The 23,552-nt window shown below is 38.2% G+C and overlaps 1 protein-coding gene across 2 annotated transcripts; it reads right to left on the reverse strand.

The window, feature by feature from the left end:
- Nucleotides 1-4,372: 4,372 nt before the first annotated feature.
- On the reverse strand, nt 4,373-23,231 carry NOL11 (nucleolar protein 11). 2 transcript variants are annotated; one of them, XM_061392415.1, is made up of 18 exons: nt 23,031-23,231; nt 18,821-18,934; nt 18,656-18,712; nt 17,102-17,250; nt 15,371-15,428; nt 14,912-15,056; nt 13,381-13,569; nt 11,974-12,050; nt 10,694-10,817; nt 10,100-10,188; nt 9,548-9,622; nt 8,876-9,060; nt 8,634-8,759; nt 8,121-8,351; nt 7,595-7,673; nt 6,753-6,845; nt 5,016-5,123; nt 4,373-4,870 (listed from the first exon to the last, which is right to left on the reverse strand). In XM_061392415.1, the coding sequence occupies exons 1-18, from the start codon at nt 23,169-23,171 to the stop codon at nt 4,754-4,756; spliced, it is 2,157 nt and encodes a 718-aa protein (XP_061248399.1). In that variant the 5' UTR covers nt 23,172-23,231; the 3' UTR covers nt 4,373-4,753. The 2 variants fall into 2 exon arrangements, with proteins under 2 accessions (XP_061248399.1, XP_061248400.1); XM_061392416.1 differs by lacking the exons at nt 18,656-18,712; nt 18,821-18,934; nt 23,031-23,231 and adding an exon at nt 16,346-16,418 and having other exon boundaries at nt 17,102-17,190.
- Nucleotides 23,232-23,552: the final 321 nt, after the last annotated feature.

Here is a 23,552-nt window from a genome sequence, read left to right on the forward strand (position 1 = left end):
TCCATCTGTGGAATATTTCCATCCATTTTTATCTGCTCATCCATCTACGTATTTAGAAAGTAGACTGGAGAGAGAAAAATGGTGGTTACGTGGCACACAGCATTCCACTTCAGATTGATGCCGAAACAATTTTTACATTTGCAACCATAACCACCACCAAAATAATAATCGAGTCCAGCAAAAATTACCCATGGATTTAAAACCATCACTGGGGAAGAATAATATTCCAGAACAGGATTAAATACTTAGGTTACAAGAGTGAGACAAGCTGGAAAACCCTAGCTTAACTAAGTGGTCCAATTTAGCATCACCAGTGACACGGTAACCCACACCAGCGCCTCCTGAAGCTGTGCCTTCTCTGTGGCGTTCTTGTCAGAAACGTCTAATCTGAATCTAATCATGTGGAACCGAGACAAACTGAGGGATATTCTATAAAATAACTGGCCTAGGTTCTTCAGAAATGCAATTATCTAGGAACTGTTCTAGATTAAAGGAAATTAAAGAAACATGGAGACCAGATGCAATGCATGACCCTTGAGTGGATTTTAGGGAGAAGAAAGTCCAATTACAAAAGACATTACTGGGACAATTGTGGAAATCTGGAGGAGGCCTGTAATCATTCTAAATAGTACTATATTACCATTAATTTCCTGAATTTGGTATTGCATTGTGGTTATGTAAAATTAATGCTCTTGTTTTACAGGATTAAGCTTAAGTATTTATTGGATTAAATTATGAGATTGAACTGTTCAGAAATAACCCTCAAACGAACGAGGAAAAAAGGAAAAAATATATAGTATAAAACTATTAATAACATGGCAAAATGTTACCAAAAGGCAAATTCAGGCTAAGGATACAGGAGTACTCATTGTTTTTCTTGCAATTATTTGAGGATTAAATTGTTTAGAAGAGATGGGGCAAAAAAGTCCATCTTTGTTTTAAAATTCTACACGATCCAGGATGGACTCCACGACAGTTTACAGTCACCTGAGACTTACTAAGAAGGCTAAAGAGGCAAAAAATCAAACAAGCATCTACTTTTACGTAGTAATGATAACCTGTTAGCTCACAGTCCCCTCAAAAACTAATACGTTACAGCAGAAAACTATTTCCTAGATGGAGAACTTAAGTTTAAAGAATGATTCTTGGGAATTCCCTGGCAGGACAGTGGTTAGGACTCAGTGCTTTCACGGCTGGGGCTGGGGTTCAATCCCTGGTCAGGGAACTAAGATTCCATAAGCTGCCCAGTGTGGCAAGAAACAATTACACAGATGTACTATATATAATCAGAAACAAATCCGAGGCAAAGTTTAGTTATAAAAAAATCAAAGTCTAGGGGCAGAAGATACACTGCCTAAATGTGAACATAGAGGATTTACTTGCCAGAAAAAGGAAATATTGCAAACCCTCAGAACCTATTACTCAGTAACTGTATTCAATAGTCATTACTGAACACTGACTATGTGCCAGTGGTCCTCTGCTGAGGTGCATAAAGCATTAAGACATAGTCCCCACCTTGAAGAACTCAGCCTGTAAGAGTCTCCTGTCAATTATACCTCAATTAAAAAAAAACTCTTTATAAAATCCTTAATTTCTAAACTTAGTCTTAAGACTAGTCAACCTAAAGATAATTTGCAACTAGTATTTAAAAGCCATTAAAATGTTCTACTTATTTTAAAAAATGGTTATTTGCTTCCATAATATTGACAACCCAAATTATTTATAATAAAGGCTTTATAAGGACCCTATACAGAAGCTCCTTCGAAACAGACCCAAGTCTGAGGGCAGAGGAAATCTCTCTCTCACTCAAAGGCCTCTACTTGTTTGAACCCTGACCAGGCAAGTAAGGTTTCACTGCAGAACCTGTCTTCAAGTACAATTAACTCAGGAGACATGAAGAGTATACCACCTATAAATTTCAGTTGTATTCTCTGACTGAAAGAATTCTCAGTTAACTTGAGATTCATCTGTTATGGGTTCTTGTAAGTTAAATCATAAATAACTCAGAATCTAAAAACTGAATATCCTGAATAATCTTACCCCACCATAAAACGATCTCTAAATCATAATGGATGTGCTATTCTAAAGCTCAAAGTTTTCTTTGTTATTTTTAAAAATTTATTTATTTTGTAATTGAAGGATGATTGCTTTACAGATTGTGTTGGTTTCTGCCAAACATCAACATGAATCAGTAAGTAAAGTTCAGGAACCCACAATTTTATGTCTCAGTTCAGTTCAGTTCAGTCACTAAGTCGTGTCTGACTCTTTGCGACCCCATGAATCGCAGCACTCCAGGCCTCCCTGTCCATCACCAACTCCCGGAGTTCACTCAGACTCACGTCCATCGAAGTCAGTGATGCCATCCAGCCATCTCATCCTCTGTCGTCCCCTTCTCCTCCTGCCCCCAATCCCTCCCAGTATCAGAGTCTTTTCCAAAGAGTCAACTCTTCGCATGAGGTGGCCAAAGTACTGGAGTTTCAGCTTTAGCATCATTCCTTCCAAAGAAATCCTAGGGTGACCTCCTTCAGAATGGACTGGTTGGATCTCCTTGCGGAAGGGACTCTCAAGAGTCTTCTCCAACACCACAGTTCAAAGGCATCAATTCTTCAGTGCTCAGCTTTCTTCACAGTCTAACTCTCACATCCATACATGACCACTGGAAAAACCATAGCGACTAGATGGACCTTTGTTGGCAAAGGAATGTCTCTGCTTTTCAATATGCTATCTAGGTTGGTCATAACTTTCCTTCCAAGGAGTAAGCGTCTTTTAATTTCATGGCTGCAGTCACCATCTGCAGTGATTTTGGAGCCCAAGAAAATAAAGTCTGACACTGTTTCCACTGTCTCCCCATCTATTTCCCATGAAGTGATGAGACCAGATGCCATGATCTTCGTTTTCTGAATGTTGAGTTTTAAGCCAACTTTTTCACTCTCCTCTTTCACCTTCATCAAGAGGCTTTTTAGTTCCTCTTCACTTTCTGCCATAAGGGTGGTGTCATCTGCATATCTGAGGTTATCGATATTTCTCCTGGCAATCTTGATATCAGTTTGTGCTTCTTCCAGCCCAGCATTTCTCATGATGTACTCTGCATAGAAGTTAAATAAGCAGGGTGACAATATACAGCCTTGACGTACTCCTTTGATGTCTGTAATTCTTAAATGGTTCATAAAAAAGAGGATGAATATTTTAGAGACTTGGATTTTTCATTTCTGCTGAGAAGTTCTGTATCACTTAAACTGTCAGAGCAAAAGGTCCCACTATGTTAAGAGAACATAACTCTTAATATATGCTGTTATTTTTGGTACTGCTTTTCCCTCAGGATTCAAATAGAAATTAAGAATGACTAAGGAATTAATACAACATTGTAAATCAACCAGACTTCAAAAAAAAAAAAAAAAAGACTAGGGAGACCCTGTTTGTTCAACTTCAATAGTTTTAACTAAACTTTATATAGAGTGCCTGACCTAAAAAGAAGCCCTTATCTACTGAAAATTAAGTTAAGCCATCAGGATTCTGGAAATATGGGCTCAAGAACCATATGTGAACTTATATTTATGCATTAGAATCTACAGGTATTAAAAAATACACACATATATTGCAATTCTTCAGTTTAAAACAGGTTTTAAAATGATTTACTCAATAATAAGAGACTTTCATAGCTCAGAAATGTTTTCGGGAAACTTAGTCCATCACCTGAAAAAGTGATTTCACTTTTAAGAAAAATAAATTTGAGCTTATTTTTAAGAAACAAAACTTTCTATTTCTTCTATATACAATCTTTTGTTTCTCCTAAACTCAATGAGTTAAAACAGGAAATTCTATGGTCAACCAAACTATAAAACTTTTTGAGAAGAAGACTATTTTTACTACCTAGAAATATTCAATACATATACTTAATTAACTAATTTTATCTTGGTTGTGTTAGGTCTTTGTTGCTGTGCACAGGCTTTCTCTAGTTGTAGAGTGTGGGCTTCTCCTTGCTGTGGAGCGTGGGCTCTAGGGCGCATGGGCTTCAGCAGTTGCGGCATAAGCCTGTGGCTCACAGGCTCTAGAGCGTGGGCTCAGTAGCTTTGGTACACCAGCTTAGGTGCTCTGTGGCACGTGGGATCTTCCTGGACCAGGGATCAAACCCATGTCCCCTGCACTGTATCACCAGGGAAGTCAAAATATTCAATATAACCAAAATCAGCATCTCATCACAGAGGTAATGTGAGGGATAATGTTCAAGTCCTAGATACGTACGGTGGTACAACTAGGTAAAGAACTGGAGAAGATGCAGGAGATAAGCGCATGTGTGTACCAGGCCCCTCCCCAGCCTGCCCACAGAACTGCCTTCTTCTCTCCCCCATGAATGCAGATGAGGCGAGACAGCTTCTGACTCTGATAAAACTGTATTTTTCCTAGAATTACTGTTTCTCCAATGGTGATTTTTTTTATTAAAAGAACTATTCAAACAGGTAGTAAGAAATTAAACTTTTATCAATACACAAATAAGTTTACTTAAAAGCAGCTCAGTTCCGTATTTTAAAAAGTTTCAGGATCTCACCCCGCCAATGTCCATAACCTAGAAGAGGCTCTCGTGAAACCTGAAGCCCCGCCTAAGAGCATCAGCCAGTGATGGTCTAGGTGCTTTCACATGCATCTGTTTTGTCATCGAAGAGAGAGTCAAAAAAACACATCTCTTGCCTGGCTGAGGAGGAAGAATCCACAAAAAAGAGCTTCATAAAATGTCCATGAAGGGAAACTAGTAACATCAGAAGAGTTCCAGCACTTCAATTGAGTATAATTCTCTATTATTCTTTTCTTGATTTAATTTCTGTAGCTCACGAAAACTTACTTCAATCTTGTTGAGCTCGGAACAAATGCTTATCTAAAGAAAAAAATTCCAAAATAAATTTTTACTGTAACTTGTACAAATAAACCCTCCACAATTACTTAGAGCTATTCCAAGAAAAACTAATAATAATGCTTCTTGGTTACAAACAGAATTCAGTATATAAAAAATAATAACATACCTGGGATTTCACAAATTTGTAAAGACTTAACAGTAGCCTTTTTGCTTCTGGTATCATTACCACAACAGTAAAATTAGCATCCAGAAGTAGACATATCCAATCCATAATCTGAAGATAAACAGTGAAAAGGGAAGTTAAGATTTTACAAAGTCTATGATTATATCAAGCAGTTATAAGAAAAATAAGCTTTCTTTACAGAAGTCTGAACATTTTAGTTTAGAGATGAAGGAATTTCTAAGCAATCTAAAAAGGCTCTTTTCTGCTTTCGTATTTACCATTTTATAAGCATAATTGTGTCTTTTCCATCAGATAAGTCAGTAAAAAGAAAGCCACAGTAATATTTAATCCTAGGGAAAGTGAGCATATTTTATTTAAAAAATTTTTTTGATTTAACTACTGGCAGCTATAAAAAAAGAACCCATTTATCTCCTATTCTGAAATATACTACATACATTATGACGCAAAAATAGGGTGTCATGTATTATAGATGAATGGCCAAGAACTAAAATAAAATTACTTTGTACTTACTTAAGTATCCTACATCTTCAAATGGTGGTGTTAACATGAAAATATCATTCATGAAAAAGCATTAAGGAAATCAATTATCCATTTGCGGGAGGGGGGAAAGCAGATCCCTATATACCCTCTACATCAAAATAAATTTTATATGTATCAAAGAGTTAAACACAGAAAAAGAAAATAAATGTATTACAGAAAAACACACGGTGGCTATTTTTATACTCAGAGTGGGTAGGGCCTTAAACATGACACGGCCAAAAAGAAGCCACAAAGGAAAAGCTTAACAACTTTAACGGCATGAAAATTAAAAACTCATCTACGGTAGAAATGACATTAAAGAAAGTAAAAAGACAGTGATAGGAAACGAGTATTTGTAATACTTTGACAGAAACAGATGAGTATCTCAATAGACAATAAATAACTTACAAGTTAAAATGAAAAAGACAGAAAATGCAATGGAAAAATGGACAAAGAATCTGATTAGGCAGTGCAGAAAAAGAAGTATAAATGGGCAAGAACTGATGGTCTATCTTTCTCATTACCAAAGAAATGCAAATTAAAACACCGATCTGTTACCTACTGATTGGCCAAGAGTAAGGTCTCGGACCTTTGTGGCCATAGTACCTCTTGTCACAACACTTTGGAAAGGCAGCCTGGCATGCTCAAAACTAAAAATACACGTACCCTTTATCCAGTAATTTCACTAATGAGAATCAACCCAAGAGGTGTTCTCTCATAATACATAATACAATACAAGAATATCTGTATAAAGATGCTCACTGAAGGTTCATTTACAATAGCAAAAAACTGTTAACAGTTTAAATGCTGATCAACAGGGGACTAACAAATTAAGATTTTCTATAAAATCAAATGGTGTGCAGGTATATATCTTGATCCACAAGATACACAAAGCGTAGTACTGAATGAAAAACCTGAACTGCAGAACAGCTTGCACCTTATGATCTAATTTATGTCAGAAAGATACAAGAAAGATAAGTTAGTGTAAAGACAGAAAATTTCTAGACTAAAAGCAACTCTGAGTATTACTTATCTTTAAGAGGGACTAGGAATAGATTATTCAGAGGATACTTATTATCACCCTCTCCCAATGAAGGTGAGGAAATGCTTGAAAAGGGTCACAATAAAGAATCAGAAATTGAAGTTCTAAAGATCTATCATTCTTCCCAGCACCAGATCAAAGTAAAAAGATTATCTCACCTGGCTCAAAGTTGGAGGGTGTGTTCCAGGAAGAGTCATTGTAGCATTTTCACTACACTTCAGATATAGGAAATACAAATACTGGAGAAACAGCTGGGCAGACGGAAAAAAAGACAATCACTTTCATAGAAAAATTTTCTCTGTAAAAAGCTAACAAAGAGACTGCAAAGAATTTTAAGAGGCTACTGAAATTAACTGTACATCAAATAAATATGCTATAGACATCAAGGACACAAAAAACAAATCGAATGCACTTTCTGCCATCAAAGAGGAGTTCATTTGATTTGGGAGAGGTGGGTGAAGAGCTTATTTTGTTTGCAAATAATAAGCAGAGAAGAGAGACTCCTTCTCTGGGCAATTCCTTTTAGTTTCTGTGCTTGCTGTGCTTAGTCGCTCAGTCGTGTGCGACTCTTTGCAACCCCACAGACTGTAGCCCGCCTGGCTCCTCTGTCCATGGGGATTCTGCAGCCAAGAATACTGGAGTGGATTGCCATTCCCTTCTCCAGGCGATCTTTCCAACCCTGGAATCGAACCCAGGTCTTCCATATTCCAGGCGTATTCTTTACTATCTGGGCCACCAGGGAAGTCCTTTTAGTTTCTACTCAACTGTAACTTAGATGGATGAACCTAGACTTCCAGTTTGGCACCCGGATCATGTCAACCTCTGCCTCCTCCAGATCACTCTAGCCTCCTAGGCACAATTTTTCACCTTGAGGGCTGGGAAACCTCTTACTCAGATCAAAGAACTCTACAACCTTTTGAATGCTCTAAAAGCTGGGTACTGTTAAGCAGCAACATTTAAAACAGAAATAAAATCCTGTATGACCTGTAAGAACACTCACAGTGCTGTGCTGTGCTGGGATGTCCTTCAAATGAGGCAGAAGAAACGTCTCACTGTATGCTGAGTGAAGAACTGCATTTCTACTTAGGAATAAAGGAAAATCTTCAACAAATAAAGGCTTTTCAACTGAAATTACGAGTAACTCTCTTCCCCAGTGACATTTTTTCTAAATGGATACAAAAGTTCTATTTATCTAGAAGAGCTCTATCACGGAACATTCTCATCACTAGAGATCATCTTGTATGCTTCACTATTATAAATAACTGGTATTTATTCAACATGATAATTTTTAGAACTGACAAAGCTTCTATCTTAGTACAGCTTCTTAAATAAGAAGGTTTAAGTAAGTTGTTTAAACACAACATTGAATGGAATCCATTTTCAAGCAGAATCTGAAAAAAAAAAAGAAAAAAAAAAGAAAGAAAAAAAACCCACCTTAAACTATCTAATTACCCCTTAGTTTTTGCTTGGTATTGATTACATTCCTGGGAAAAAGACGATACGAGGCAAACTGTTTCAAAGGATACAAGAGCGCTGCTCTTTTCGGGGTAACGGGACACGAAGTGCTCTCGTCTGCTGTGGCCTGAGGCTTCTCCTTCAACTTCTGAGCACAGCTGTCACAGTTATCTTCCGCAGGACTGAAGCCATTCTGAAGAAATGCAGTTTGTTCTTCCATTTCCCCATCTTGCACAGGATCCATATAGTCAGAAACTGACTCCATATTGATATCTGTGTCTTGAAGAGTGTCATCACCAATGCTATCATGTTAATTGAAAGCAGGAAATAATTTTTATAAATACTTGAATTTACTGGCAAAATTTTCATTGTCAAAGTTTTAGAAGTCAAAAAATACAATAGACTTGAAAAGCAGTGAAAGGGAATTCTGTAGGGACCCAGTGATTAGGATGCCATGCTTCCGCTGCAGGAGGCACGGATTCCATCCCTGGTTGGCGAACTAAGATCCCTCACGCCACATGGTGCGGCTAAAAAATAAGGAGGGGTGGGCAGTGAAAGAAAAGGAGCATCAGCTTCTAACTTACCTCAAGAAAACTTTTAAGCAAGCGCAAGTGACTGACTCAGGGATGTCAGGGAACTGCTGTAGGCAGAGTTGTAGGATCTGCACGTCGGTCTTTTCTAAGGCAACCTCCATCAAGCCAGGGCACAGGCTAGGACCAAAAACATGAATTACTTTTATATATTAAGGAACTCTCAACTGCAAATAATTTACAAGGCTTTTTCAGAGTATGAAAATCAGAACTGTAGAAACCACAGAAATATTTACCTGTAAGAAAGCACGTGCGTTTGGACAAGCTGCATCAGACAGTTGCGGGGATAAAATGATGGCTCTGCTTTACATCTTCCCAGAAGTCCTATTATTACATCCCCAATAATGGTATGAAAGTCAGGGGTCCTCTTAGTAGCCAAAAACTTACGTAGTTCTACTTCGATATGTTTTTCTGAATCTTTCTGGAAGGGCAAAAGTAAACAGTTTAATACGGTACCAATTAATAAATGTCACTCTGTACTTGAAAGTTCCTAGCTCAGCATTTTCTTAAATCACTAACAGCATTCATGTATTCTTGTGAAACTGGAGTTGATATGACAATTTACTGCACAAAGACAAAATGCAAAGAAAAAAATAAAAACCACAAGGATTTAGACATCAAAACTTCTAAGAAACTAAATCACAAACATTCAATGCAAAATTGAATGAGATACAAGGCCACCACCATCACATTAAACTCACAAAATGCTTGGTGCGAGTCAAAGTATCACTTTGACAACCTCAACATACCAGACAAATGTTAGCCATAGCTCTAAAAATGATCACAAAAGGAAGAAAGATAAAAAGTCCATGGCATTTCTTTTAACTGTGAATTGATTTTCCATATTTCTAATATTTTAAAATTTACCTGTATGAAAAAAAAAAAAAAAATAAATAAATAAAATTTACCTGTATGGTTGCTAAGAGTTGTGTGGAGGCAGGAACCTCTGGCTGTACACTCACTTCAACTTTTCTTCTCCTTAACTGGAATTCAGTAAATTGATTAGGATCTCAAAAATGATACAAAAGATCCAATAGACATTTAGAAGAAAATAAATGTCCCAAAGAGACTGGGACACTTTTGCTCTAATCACAAACTTTTTTAGGGTTTAGTTTTCTTAAAGTGAAAAGTGGGTCTATTTCAAATTTTAACTTAAATATCTTAAAGAGTTTAAGGTTTTCACTTTTTAATAAATAAAATAAAATCACTATGCTCAGGAAGGTATTATTACTAATTGCAAATTGGTCTGTTTTTACAGTTGGGTCTTATACACATGCCTAAAAAACTACTAGATGACATGTCATCTTTTAATAAGGGCTGTTAGGGTTCAAGCTTCAAATCACCCCATCATTAAGAACAAGCTGTAAGAAACTAGTACAGATATCAATTATTAAAATAATTCAGCCTTTTCTGGTTTTTAACATTTGTACTAAGATTTCTATTTAAACTACCAAACTTACAATTCTCTTCGACTGCTCTGAGTTCTGAGATCCAAGTCCACATCCCTGTGATGTTTCCCAGTTTACAAAATGAGGTGTGGCATGAATGCCTAAGAAAATACAAAACACACAATTTCTGGAATTTTTTGACCTATTGATATTTACTCAGCCAATCAATCAAACAAAGAACACTGAAAAAACAACCACTCCGGCACAATCCAAGAGAGGCTTTATAGTCCATTTCATTCTACCAATAACAGATCAGTAAATGATGATATCCTAAAGGCCATGTGCCCACCGACATTAAGCGGACAGATGAGGCTACTGATAAACCAGGGAGGAAAAGGCATCACTGATTTTGTCTGCAGGACTTTCCCATTACCCCTAAAGTCAGAACACTGCTGTTTAAAACACAGTGTAGCTCTTTAGCCTGCTGCAGTATCTGCAACGTGGACTGTTGCAAGGTAGCTTCCTAGACCAATGACATTTGAATGAACAGTGGCAAATTTCAACATTAAGAACAGATTATGCAAACTGATAGCTGTGAAAACCTACATATCAAACTATAAGTTTATACGATGGTCTTTAGTTAATAAAAAACATTTAAGTTCCTACCTGGATCTTGACTATGTTTGAGTTTTCCAAGAGCACCTGCTAATGACGACACTTCACACTTGAATGGAACTACAGTTAGAAATTTTCCATGTAGCATGAACAGATTTTCCCCATAATACCAGAGCTACAAAAACAGAAGTTATCAAAAATATAAGAAACCCTTTTTCTAAGATCTGATTCAACAGAGCCATTTTTGTGGGGTAAGGAATCTTAATATGACAGAAAAGGATAAGGCAAAGGTAAGCAACTTTCTAGAATAATCTCACACGTTCAATTCATTAATTAAGGTAGGTTTACAAAGCTCTTATTTTTGCCCATGTGTGAATAGAGCATAATTTAGGGAATATTTTCTTTCAACTCATAAAAATCTGATCAATACATATATTTAAAACAAGTGAATTGTCACTACTACACATCTGTTAACATGAAACTCACGAAGGCTCCTATAACATAAGCAAACTGTTTTGATGTACTAAAAAGAAAAAAGTAGAATTTAATATTATTTCTATCTCATGATCCCAATTATAAAATTGTAAAAATGAGAAAGGTATAAGAATAAAAAGCTCACATGAAATCAAAAGTGAAGTCTGGAAAAAAAAAGTGAAGTCTGTTAAAATAGCAGAAGTGTAAAGTGTTAATTCTGTTTAAATATAAATTAGCATTCTTTGCTGAGAAATCTAGTCTCCTTATCCTCTAATTACAATGATCAACAATGTCCTATATCTTGATTTTCATATATCTTATATCTTGATTTGCATGAATATCCATTCACTGGGCAACCAGTACTTATTGAGCACCTGTTAGGCACTGGAGATATGATGAAGAACAAGAAAGACAGGGACCCTTGCCTCAGATAATTTAGTCTGGTCAGCTTAAGCTTTAATTCTTTTAAGTATTCTTATATAATTCTATGGTATGTTTAACATGTAATTTAAAAGACTAATTTATTAGGCAAAGTAACAGCCCTTAGATATAGTTCAAAATATGAAAGCAAAAGATCAAACAAAAGTGAGATTAAAAAGTTTTATTAACTAGGTAATTGTTCTCTCCTGATCTAAAATTAGCTTCTAATTTATCTTTTGAAAGTGACAAATGTAAGGAAACTGTTAAAACAATAGCCAAATTAAGTATAATCTTGTAGGTAGAAAATATTTCTTAATTTATTTTAATCAAAAACTGACAAATATTTAGATCTGTAGAGGTCTCTTCCCTTACAATATATTTAGCAAACACAAAAATAATTATATTAAAAAAAAAAAGCCAAGGTGAAAAAAACTTACTTGTCCGCTGGTCCCTTGTGGTAACTCTTTTGAAGTCTGCAGCGTTTGAAATTTTGTATTCCATACAGAGAGGCATTCTATAAGGTAAGACATACAAATTCCAAAGTTTTCCAAGTATAAATATATGATGCTGGGTGGGGGGTGGGGTTGGTGGGGAAGGCGGAAAGTTATAGTTAAACACAAAAGTCTTACTTTAGTAAGTATAAAAACGAGTAACGAAGATAGAAAATCAAAGATGTGAGATCTCATGGTAAGAAGTGGACACGTGCAGGGAGGGGGTATATGGGAATCTGTGTATCCTTCCCTCAATTTTGCTGTGAGCATTAAACTGCTCTAAGAAAAAAAATTTTTTTAATTAATTTTCTAGTGAAGTATACTTGCTGTACAATATTATATGAGTTACAGGTGTACAATATAGTGATTCACTATTTAGTTATTATAAAATACTGGCTATATTCCCATGTTGTACAACACATTCTTGTAGGTTATGTCACACACAGTACTCTGTACCTCTTACTCCCCTCCCTGTTTTGCCTGCCCCTCTTTCCCCACAGGCAACCACTAGTTTGTTCTCTATCTGTGACTCCGCTTCCTTTATCTTCACTAGTTTGTTGTACTTCTCAGATTTCACATTAAATGATGTCCTACAGTATTTGTCTGACTTATTTCATTAATGCCCTCCCATTCCATCCATGTTGCTGTGAATGGCAAAATTTTCACTCTTTTTAATGGCTGAGTAGTATTTCATTGTGTGTGTATGTGTATATATGTATGTACACACACGTATCACTTCTTTATCTACTCACCTGTTGACAGACACTTAGGTTGCTTTCATATCTTGGCAACTGTAAATAATGCTTCTATGAACATTTGGGTCCAAGTTTTTTTCTGAACTAGTTTTTGCTTTTTTTGGATATATACCTAGGAGTGGAATTGCTGGGTCATATGGTAGTTCTACTTTTAGCTTTTTTGAGAAATTCTGTACTGTTTTCCACAGGGGCTGCATCAATTTACATTCTTACCAACAGAGTACGAGGCTTTCCTTTTCTCCACATCCCTGCTAACATGTGTTATCTGATGACAGGTCTGAGGTGGTATCTCACTGCTATTTTGGTTTGCATTTCCTGATGATAGCAATGCTGAGCATTTTTTCATGTGCATACTGGCTATCTGCATTTTTTCTTTGGAAAAATGTCTATTCAGGTAGTGAGTGATATGAGGAAATGTTTTAGAGAAATTGATCAAGGTAAGATGAAGTCAAAGACCTATTTAAGAATTAAGAGGCTACAGTGGGAAAGAGAATGATTTTGGGTGGTAATAAATAAATGAAAAAGAAAGAGGAGACTAAAAGGTACACTTTGATGGAAAAAATCCAAAGGACTTCTCAACTGACTGAATTTCAGTTACCCTTAGAAGCTGGCAGTGGTGCTCCCAGGACTGCTATGTGATCTTGATCCAGGATGGCGAGTGCAACACCATTTCGAGCACTGCCAGACACCACAGACTTGAGCAACTGCGACTGAACTAACCTCTGATTTTTTTCTGGTTCGCTCGGATGTATTGGTATCAAGGTTTCATATACACATCCATCAGAGCCTGTTGAAAACAAGTATTTATTGCTCATTATTGGATAAGGATAGTTCTATTATAGCTAGATGTACTAAGTTGTTTATAAGATTTTACCAATTTGATAGAGGATTTAACCAGAAAAATAAACAAATGTAACAATGCATTACTCTACAGTTTCCTATAAAGATTATACTACAAACTTAAAGTTGAGGAAGAAGAAATAGTAAAAATCTCAGTAAGAAATGGCATAATACCATGAAATGAAAATTTTAAGTATCCGTAATAACTTAAAATAGGAGGAGACAGCCACGAATATAGACAATCTAGTCAGTAAATGACTATATCTCTTATTAGAAATTAATTAGCATTCTGAAATAACATTACATTTCTTATTACTCCATCACTCTGAAAACCCTATAAAATTGGCTGGGTTTTGCAGGTCAGCTGTTGGAGATTTCCCATGGTTCTAGCTATGTTATATGAAGATTTTATGACCCTTTGGTTCAGACTCCTTTACTTCAATGTTCAAAAGCTGAAACATAAGTCACAAACTTCTGTTCAATAAATATGTCCTATAAGCCAAACTTTAAGAAAACCTGTCCCTCTTAAGCAAAGGTAGTAAGCAGATTCCAATGATCCTCTAGACATGACAAATGATAGGAGCCTTTTTCTTAACAGCCAATGTAAAAATCTGCACATTGAAAAACTTCACAAAGATTTGAAATTGTGATAATAGGAAATGCTTCCTAAATACTGCTCTTGTTTCTTGCCCCCTTAACCTTCTCAAAACAACTTCAAAAGAAGCCATAAAGGATGAGGATGGAGAGAATTACTGCAAAGGCATTTTCCCCCCTAGATACAAGACTGAGATTAAACTTTAGAGGATTAGGTAAAGGTAAATTCCAAAGCAATAAAAACAACAACAGAAACTGTAAACTGCAGGCTGATCCAATACTGCTGTTAGTGCCCTTCTGTCTCTATCCTGTTCAAAGACGGGCACACCATACCGCAAGGCTGGAAAAGAGAAAATGGGAGTACCCACCTTAGGTACTAATTACAATATATCAAAAAACCTGCACTTACCATAAAACGTGATTTACCCTTTTTTATTGGTGTTTTATTATTACTTATTGCTTATGATAAATTTTAAGACATAAAAATTACCTGCAGAGAACTACTGACTTGCAGAGAACTATGACTACACGTGGCAAACTGCAAAAAGCGAGGGCATAAATGCTTGTTAAAAAGCATGGAAAGGCAAGTACTGCAATAGAAAACTGTAAAATCCAATGACTCTAACTTAAAAGGAAAATATTATCCTGCAATATACTTTTATTTATAAACTCTGAAAGTTTAAAGAAATACTTACTTAATGACATTAGAGAGATGAATTTCCGACCTACAGATGTACTGAAACTCTGTATAACACATTTTTCTTCTTGACCAAGTAAAAGTGTGTATTTGCTTAGGATACGTGAGTTAAACTTTTGTACATAAACAAAGTAGTTTCCATGCTGCAAAAAAAAAAAAAAAAGAGGTTATTTTATTTTAAAAATATTCCTATTTTTACCAACTATATTTAAATGTTGAGACCAGTTGTTGTCCCACTGTAATTACTTTAATGAATGCTTAAACTCCTCTTCTCCAACTAAATCTTAGACTTTATAAAAATGTTTAATTCAGGCATAGAAATAATGATCATTATAGGCTTTTTAGTATTTTAAAGATACCAAAGTCTTCTGAAAGAAATACCAAAGTCCAATTTTAGTTTTAATACTCATACTCTGAAATGTCACAAAATGGGCCAGGAATGAAAGATATCACTTACTTTTTCTGTAATGAAAATTAGCACAGGATGCCTAAATACCATGAAAAACTTTGTCCACCTAAAAAAAAGAAAAATTATAAAATGCCAAATCACCAGTTGAGAGAAACACATCTTCATCTAAATTTAAGAGTTTTTTTTTTTTTATTAAATAGTTTCCAGAGCCAGAGAGAGAGCAGAATACACTTAATTCGGTGTTTCAAAATATCTACCACAGGAACCCAGGAGGCATTCCTCTGTTAATCATCCCTGGATTAAATCAAGTTGCCAATGCTTCCAGAGCTTTAAAGATAATAGCACGAATTAAAGGCGTATGAGACCAGATGCAATGTTTTCTCAAACTTTTCTGACCTGTCTCGTTTTTTCAGGGTCATTTTGAGGACTGGTGTTATCAGGAAAATATTAGCATCTCACCTTTCTTTTTCAAGTGACGTTGGGAACTGAAGCACAGGGAGGGTAACAGCCTGAAACCAAAGTTGCACAACCATCTGGCAAAGTGGGGATTAGAACCCAGATTCTCTACCTGTATCTTTTTTTTGGGGGGGGGGGTGGGGGTGGCGGCGGGTAGGCCTGTGCTGTAAGCCTTGTGGGATCTTAAGTTTTCCCACCAAGGATTGAACCCGGGCCCACGGCAGTGAAAGCATGGAGTCCTAACCACTGGACCGCAAGATAATTCCTTTTACCTGTATCTTTTCCCCTAAAGATTTCCTCCAAATACAGTTGCTGACACTTTAGAGGCATTCATTAGTTCTAAGATTCCCTGATAGCTCAGTTGGTAAAGAATCTGCTTGCAATGCAGGAGACCCTGGTTCGATCCCTGGGTCGGGAAGATACACTGGAAAGGGGATAGGCTACCCACTCCAGTATTCTTGGGCTTCCCTTGTGGCTCAGCTGGTAAAGAATCCACCCGCAATGCAGGAGACCTGGGTTTGATCCCTGGGTTGGGAAGATCCCCTGGAGAAGAGAAAGGCTACTCACTCCAGTATGCTGGTCTAGAGAGAATTCCATGGACAGTCCATGGGGTCACAAAGAGTCGGACATGACTGAACGACTTTAAAAAAAAAAAAAAAAGATATAACTGGTCAGGATCCACACCGTTCACTGACTATGTACAAGTCTTTGCTTGGAGTTTTAGATACTTAGTTTGTATCAGGTGCACCTGGAGGGGCAGCAAGTTAATTAAATAAGAAATGTGATGGAAGAATGGGGATTGGAAAGATATGAAATCAGGACATTTCCTTCTATCATTTGAGTGAGTCATTTTCCCAGTTTTATCCCAGACTTGGGAAAAGAGGAGGTCCCAAAGCACTACTGTGATTCCACTAACAACAAGCTGCCCATTTCTTCAAGGGAATGGGCTCTGACCTTGCAGTCAGGGCTATATGACAGAAGATTCCAATCTTGCGGGACTACTCACTTCAAGTTCAAATAACTGACTGACCAGTTGTGTCATTAGGACAGGACTCGTTTGGCCCGAGATTCCTCAATCGCTATCACACCAAAGGCTTTTGGAGGATGTCATTCTGGCTAAGGTTCTACAGATGGTTTTTAGCAAGTTTTTTTTGTTGTTGGTTTGTTTTTTATTTAAAAAAAATTTTGGCTGTGCCCCAAGGTTTGTGGGATCTTAGTTCTCCAACCAGTGATCGAACTCTTGCCTCCTGCATTGGAAGCTATGAGTCTGGAATCCCCAGAGTGCATTTTCTTTTAGTAAAAATTGTAAGTATTGGAACGTACTTAATCACTTCTTCATCAGAGATAACAGTTTCAATTTTCTGCTGGGGCTCTGCAAGCAAAGCTTCTAAACCACGAACTGCACCTTCCTTGAACAGCACCAAGGGTTCTGTTCCCTGTATTGAATGTATTCTATACACCTCAGCGGACAACTAGAAGAACATAAAAACATTAAAATTTTTATTACAATGCAATTGCCACCTAAAAGAATAAGGACAGTTAGAGAAGGCTTATCTTTAAGGTACTGATTTATTCTCATTTTGATTCACTTTTGTTTATGGTTCCAAAGTCAAATCTACAACATACAGTACATTTAGAAGTCTAACTTTTGCTCCCATTCTCTCCCCTGCTCCCCCCATAAGTAATCACTTGTATTCATTTTTGGCTTATCTTTCCATTATAAATACTGGAGGTTAGGCCACAAGCTGGGTCTCTCAAAATTGGAGGCGAAGAGAAGTACAAACCAAATCATTAATGCAGAGTTATAAGTGGTTCTGGTGTTAGAAAAAGACCGATGCCATACATAAATACATGCACGATGTAAAAAACTGACCTGCAAGCCCAAAACACCATACGGGGGATTTAAAAAAAAATGTGTAAAATTCAGGGTCATGTTACTGCAGGGTAAACAAAAAGACTGGAGCCAACAGGCAGCACACATAGCTAGCTAGAAGTTTCAAGGGTCCAGGTGACAACTGCCATTATAACGGTATCAGCTCCATTGTGAACCACTTCTAAAATGTGCCAATTATATTGAGAATTCAGAGAAGGCAATGGCACCCCACTCCAGTACTCTTGCCTGGAAAATCCCATGGGCAGAGGAGCCTGGTAGGCTGCAGTCCATGGGGTCGCTAAGAGTCGGGCACGACTGAGCGACTTCACTTTCACTTTTCACTTTCATCCATTGGAGAAGGAAATGGCAACCCACTCCAGTGTTCTTGCCTGGAGAATCCCAGGGACGGGGGAGCCTGGTGGGCTGCCGTCTATGGGGTCACACAGAGTCGGACACGACTGAAGGGACGTAGCAGCAGCATATTGAGAATTAGACACTTAAAACCAGAATGAGCTTTTGAGATTAACATAGTTAAAGATCGTCATTTTATAAGAAAAAGTTAATTAACATCCTGAAGGGTCATTGGGAGAAAAGGCACAGTTAGTTGATCATGGTGCTTTTTCATTTCATCATGTGCCACTCTTAGAATGTATAACTGCATGAAACGTGCAGAGTCTGTTCTACCTATTTCAAGAAAGGGATCAAGTTCATTTGTTCTTGCAAGGGACACACCACAAACATTTAAGTGCATGGAAATAACTATAAATGTGTCATTCGTTAATTATTTAAATTACTTCAGTATCATATGAAAATAACACATAACATTTTCTAACATACTCAAGTTGAGACATTTTACCAAGATATACTGTACAATAAATAGAATGAAAAAATGATTATAACATTCATGTCACGTTCACAGACCCTTTAAGATTAATAACTGCCACATTACAAATAATTCCATCTCACCAATAAACTAAATAAGTATGTTGGATCCAAAGACTTACTGTTGCTTTAAATACTTTATCCAGGTTGACGTCTTCATTATTCCATATTCTCAAGACCTTAAATTAAAACATACAATTTAAAAAAGCATTCCAATATCCACTTACATACAACATGAACAGTTAATAAATCAACATTTGTTTATATATATAGTTTTGAAAGCTCACCTTATTATCATGTACAACAATATACTCGCCAGTTTGAAAGTTGCACACAGCTGGACATGTTATAATCTGCCCTTGTTTCACTGACCAGCTCCCCAAGGGTTTCTGATCAGAAACCTAATGAAATGAACATACGATATTTAAAAAGTCAGCTTCAGATTTTAAAGCAACTAAATTTACAATAGAAACAAAAGAAGAAATCATTAGAATGACAGCATTTAATAAAGCTCCTAAATTAAAAAATAAGAAGACAAATACTATATGGATTCCACTTAAACAGAAAGTAGAATAATGGTTGTCTGGGGTTGGCAGAATTGGAAATTTAATGGGAATTTAATGGGTATAGAGTTTCAGTTGTCAGATGAAAAGAGTTCTGGAGACGGATGGTAATGACATTGTACAACAATGTGAATGCATAACCTGAACTGTGCACTTGTAGTCATTAAGATATTAAATTTTGTTATGTGTATTTTACCATACTTTAAAAGGTAGTTAAATTGAAAATATTAGTTTCCAAAATGCAAAATTAGTAACAACACACTTTGATAATGAACAATATTAGTACATTAAAAAAATTGATTTCATTGTGTTCTTGGAACAGAGGCATGAGAAACAAAGTAAGGATAGCTGGAATAATGCCAATTCCAATCAGCCACTCCACTCCTATGCAAAACTACAAAAGGTCCCCTTGACAGCCAGGTAAAAACAAATGGTATCAACAGAAGCATCAAAAAACAGTATAGGGAACTGTTGGCAACCTGTTCCCCAAACTTCAAAGCAGGCAGCTAGCTTTCTTTTTAAATTGAGGTATAATTGCTGCACAATATTATATAAGTTACAGGTATACAATATAGTAATTAGCAATTTGAAGGCTGTACTCCACTTACAGTTATTATAAAACACTGGCTATATTTCCCACGTTGTACAATCTATCCCTGCAGTTTATTTTATACAGAACAGTTTTCTCTCTTACCCCCCAACCCCTATTTGGCCCTCCTCCCTTCCCTCTCCCCGCTGGTCACCTCTCGTTCGCTCTCTGCATCTGTGTCTGCTTCTTTTGTTATCATCACTAGTTTGTTGTAGTTTTCAGAACCTAGTGCTATCAGATCGCGTTTGCCTTTCTCTGTCTGATTTATTTCACTTAATAAAATGCCCCCAAGTCCATCCATGTTGCTACGTGCTGGGCTTCCCAAGTGGGGCTAGTGGGTAAAGAATCCACCTGCCAAGGTAGGAGACGTAAGAGACACAGGTTCCCCCTTGGGTTGGGATGATTCCCTGGAGGAGGGCACGCAACCCACTTTAGTATTCTTGCCTGGAGAATCCTATGGACAGAGGAGCCTGATTTTTGGCTACAAATGGCAAAATATTGTTTTTTATGACTGAACATTATTCCATTGTGTTTGTGTATGTATGTATAAATACACTTCTTTATCCATTCATCTGTTTATGGATCCTGAGGATGCTTCCTTACTTTGGCAATTGTAAAAATGCTGCTGCTATATACACCGGGGTGCATGTATCTTTTTGTATTAGTGTTTTTGGGGTTTTTTAGATAAATAGCCAGGGGTGAAACTGCTGGGTCATATAGCTATTCTATTTTTCAGTTTTTTGAGAAATCTCCATACTGTTTTTTTGAGAAATTTCCAGCAAATTTGGAAAAAACAGCAGTGGCCACAGGACTGGAAAAGGTTTTCATTCCAATCCCAAAGAAGGGCAATGCCAAAAAATGTCCAAACTACCACACAATTGCACTCATTTCACATGCTAGCAAGGTAATGCTCAAACTTCTCCAAGGTAGGCTTCAACAGTACATGAACTGAGAGCACCCAGATTCAAACTGGATTTAGAAAAGGCAGAGGTACCAGAGACCAAATTGCTAGTATCTGCTGGATCATTGAAAAAGCAATAGAGTTCAAGAAAAACACCTACTTCTGCTTCATTGACTACATCAAAGCCTTTCACTGTGGACCACAACAAACTGGAAAATTCTTAAAGAGATGGGAATACCAGACCACCTTACCTGCCTCCTGAGAAACCTGTATGCCAGTCAAGAAGCAACAGTTAGAACTAGACATGGAACAACAGACTGGTTCCAAATAGGAAAAGGAGCACGTCAAGGCTGTATTTTGTCACCCTGTTTATTTAACTTATATGCAGAGTACATCATGAGAAACGCTGGGCTGGAAGAAGCACAAGCTGGAATTAAGATTGCCGGGAGAAATATCAATAACCTCAGATATGCAGATGACACCACCCTTATGGCAGAAAGAGGAACTCAAAAGCCTCTTGATGAAAGTGAAAGAGGAGAGTGGAAAAGTTGGCTTAAAACTCAACATTCAGAAAACGAAGATCATGGCATCCAGTCTCATCACGTCATGGCAAATAGATGGGAAACAATGGAAACAGTGACAGATTTTATTTTCTTGGGCTTCAAAATCACTGCAGAAGGTGACTGCAGCTGTGAAATTAAAAGATACTTGCTCCTTTGAAGAAAAGTTATGACCAACCTAGACAGTATATTAAAAAGCACAAACATTATTTTGCTGACAAAGTTCATATGGTCAAAGCTATGGTTTTTCCAGCAGTTACTTATGGATGTGAGAATTGGGCCATCAAAACGGCTGAGGTCAGAAGACTTGATGCTTTTGAACTGTGATGCTGGAGAGAGCTTTTGAGAGTCCCTTTGACTACATGGAGATCAAACCAGTCAATCCTAAAGGAAATCAACCCTGAATATTCATTGGAAGGACTGATGCTGAAATTCCAATACCTTGGCCACCTGATGCTAAGAGCCAACTCATCAGAAAAGACCTTGATGCTGGAAAAGATTGAAGGACAGGAGGAGAAGGGGATGACAGAGGATGGGGTGGCTGAATAGCATCACTGACTCAATGGACATGAGTCTGAGCAAGCTCCAGGAGATGGTGAAAGACGGGGAAGCCTGGTGTGCTGCAGTCCATGGGGTCACAAAGAATCAGACATGACTGAGCGAATGAATGACAACAAGACTTTCAGTTTTATGAGAACTCTCCATACTGTTTGTGTCAATTTACATTTCTCGGATACACGGGTTCTTTTTTCTCCACATCCTCGCCAACATTTACTGTGTTCTTTTTGATCACGACCATTCTGACAGATGTGAGGTGATATCTCATTGTGGTTTTGGTTCACCTTTCTCTGATAACCAGCAATGTTGAGATAGCGAGCTTCTTAAAGACAGAGAAAACTATGTTCAGAAGCTCACATAAACACACTTTCTACACGACCACTAAAAGCAAAGTTTAGGTGTGCTTTAGCAACCTAGGCCAGCACTTTCCAATCTTTTTGGCATCAGGGACTGGTTTCATGAAAGATGGTTATTCCACGGACTGGGGTGGGGGATAGTTTCGGGATGATTCTCATAAAGAGGGTGCAACCAGATCCCTGGCATGCACAGTTCAAGCTCCTTTGACAATCTAATGCCACCACTGATGTGACAGTAAGCAGAGCTCAGGCAGGAATGCCAGTGATGGGAAGCAGCTGTAAATACAGATGAAGCTTTGCCTGCTGGCTCACCTCCTGCTATGGAATCTGGTTCTCAACAGGCCACCAACCAGTCTGTGGCCCAGGGGTCGAGGACTGCCTAGGCTAGGCTGAAAAGGGGGCGGAGAGTGTAGCCTTCAAGGAAAGTAACCCAGAATTCACAGGGTGAACCATAGGTGGCAACCGACATGTCCCTCAGAATCAGGATTCCCACTAAGCTGCCCCCAAAGCAAAGAACCAAAACAAAACACCGACAAAACTTTCCTCCCTCATGAGCGGGTAAGAAGTGTAGTGATACACTGCTAAACCATTATTCTGGCAGTGACATCTCCCAACCAACCAATCTCAGTTCAACCCTTCAGCGGGCACCTGGGGTGACAGAGACCCCAGAAAGGGATACTTAGCAAGGCTATCTCCGGGAGATTCGAAGCGAAAATACACGTTTCCTTTCCGAGTCTAGTCCACGTGCACATAAACGCTCTGTCGCCTGCAACTCGGAAACACGCCTCTCTCTAAGGGAAAACAACCCAGTCAAGTTCTAGACCTCATTCAGCGTCCCGGAGAGGCCACGCCGGCTCTCCGACGAGTCCCCTGCACGAGCTCTTTCTGAAGTTGTGAGAAATGCGAGGTTCGGGCTCCGAGCTCAAGGGACGAGACGGCAGCGGGGGCACTCCGATCCTAACGCTCTCACCTTATAGAGGATGACGGTCCTGCCGCTGTCCGTCACTAGAAACTGGTCGGTTTTGTCGCTTTGCTCCACTCCGAGGGGTCCGTCAGGCCCGGAACCCAGGGGTACCGCAGTCAACGCGAACCCTTCCTCCAGGTCTGCCATTTTGGCCCAACTTACGGACGGCCTAGCGTTGCTCCCGGCAGGCTTCGCGCTTTCTCTCGCGAGAACTAGGAGGCCGGCTGGATCTAGCACTCGGAAACTGGGATACCTGTTCGCAGAGCCTGCGACCTCTGCCGGGCAGAGATCGCTAGCGGCGCTGAGAAAGGCGTCGGGTAGGCGGGGCCTGGAGTTTGTGTGAAGGCTCCGCCTCCCAGGCCACTCCACCGAGTCCCGGATGTACTGCTCTGAAAGGGAAACGCTGGGCGGGACGGGGGGATCTTACCTGTTAGGAACTTAATCCGCCGATTCTTGTGCTTGAGGGACTGAAGGGTAGGCGTGGCAAGTGGCAGAATATAAATAAAGTAAATCTTTTTAGTGGAAGTG

This window comes from Bos javanicus, chromosome 19, assembly GCF_032452875.1.
Source record: "Bos javanicus breed banteng chromosome 19, ARS-OSU_banteng_1.0, whole genome shotgun sequence".
Lineage (NCBI taxonomy): Eukaryota > Metazoa > Chordata > Mammalia > Artiodactyla > Bovidae > Bos > Bos javanicus.

Bases quoted from the DNA above. Each gene is read 5' to 3' on its own strand.
- NOL11 (XM_061392415.1), bottom strand. From the start codon at position 23,171: ATGGCAGACCTGGAGGAAGGGTTCGCGTTGACTGCGGTACCCCTGGGT. The intron at 15,057-15,370 runs GTAAGTGATATC...TTTTTTTTGCAG, and splicing joins TAATTTTCATTACAGAAAAA to CATGGAAACTACTTTGTTTA. The intron at 10,189-10,693 runs GTAGGAACTTAA...GTATTTTCTTAG, and splicing joins CAAACATAGTCAAGATCCAG to GCATTCATGCCACACCTCAT.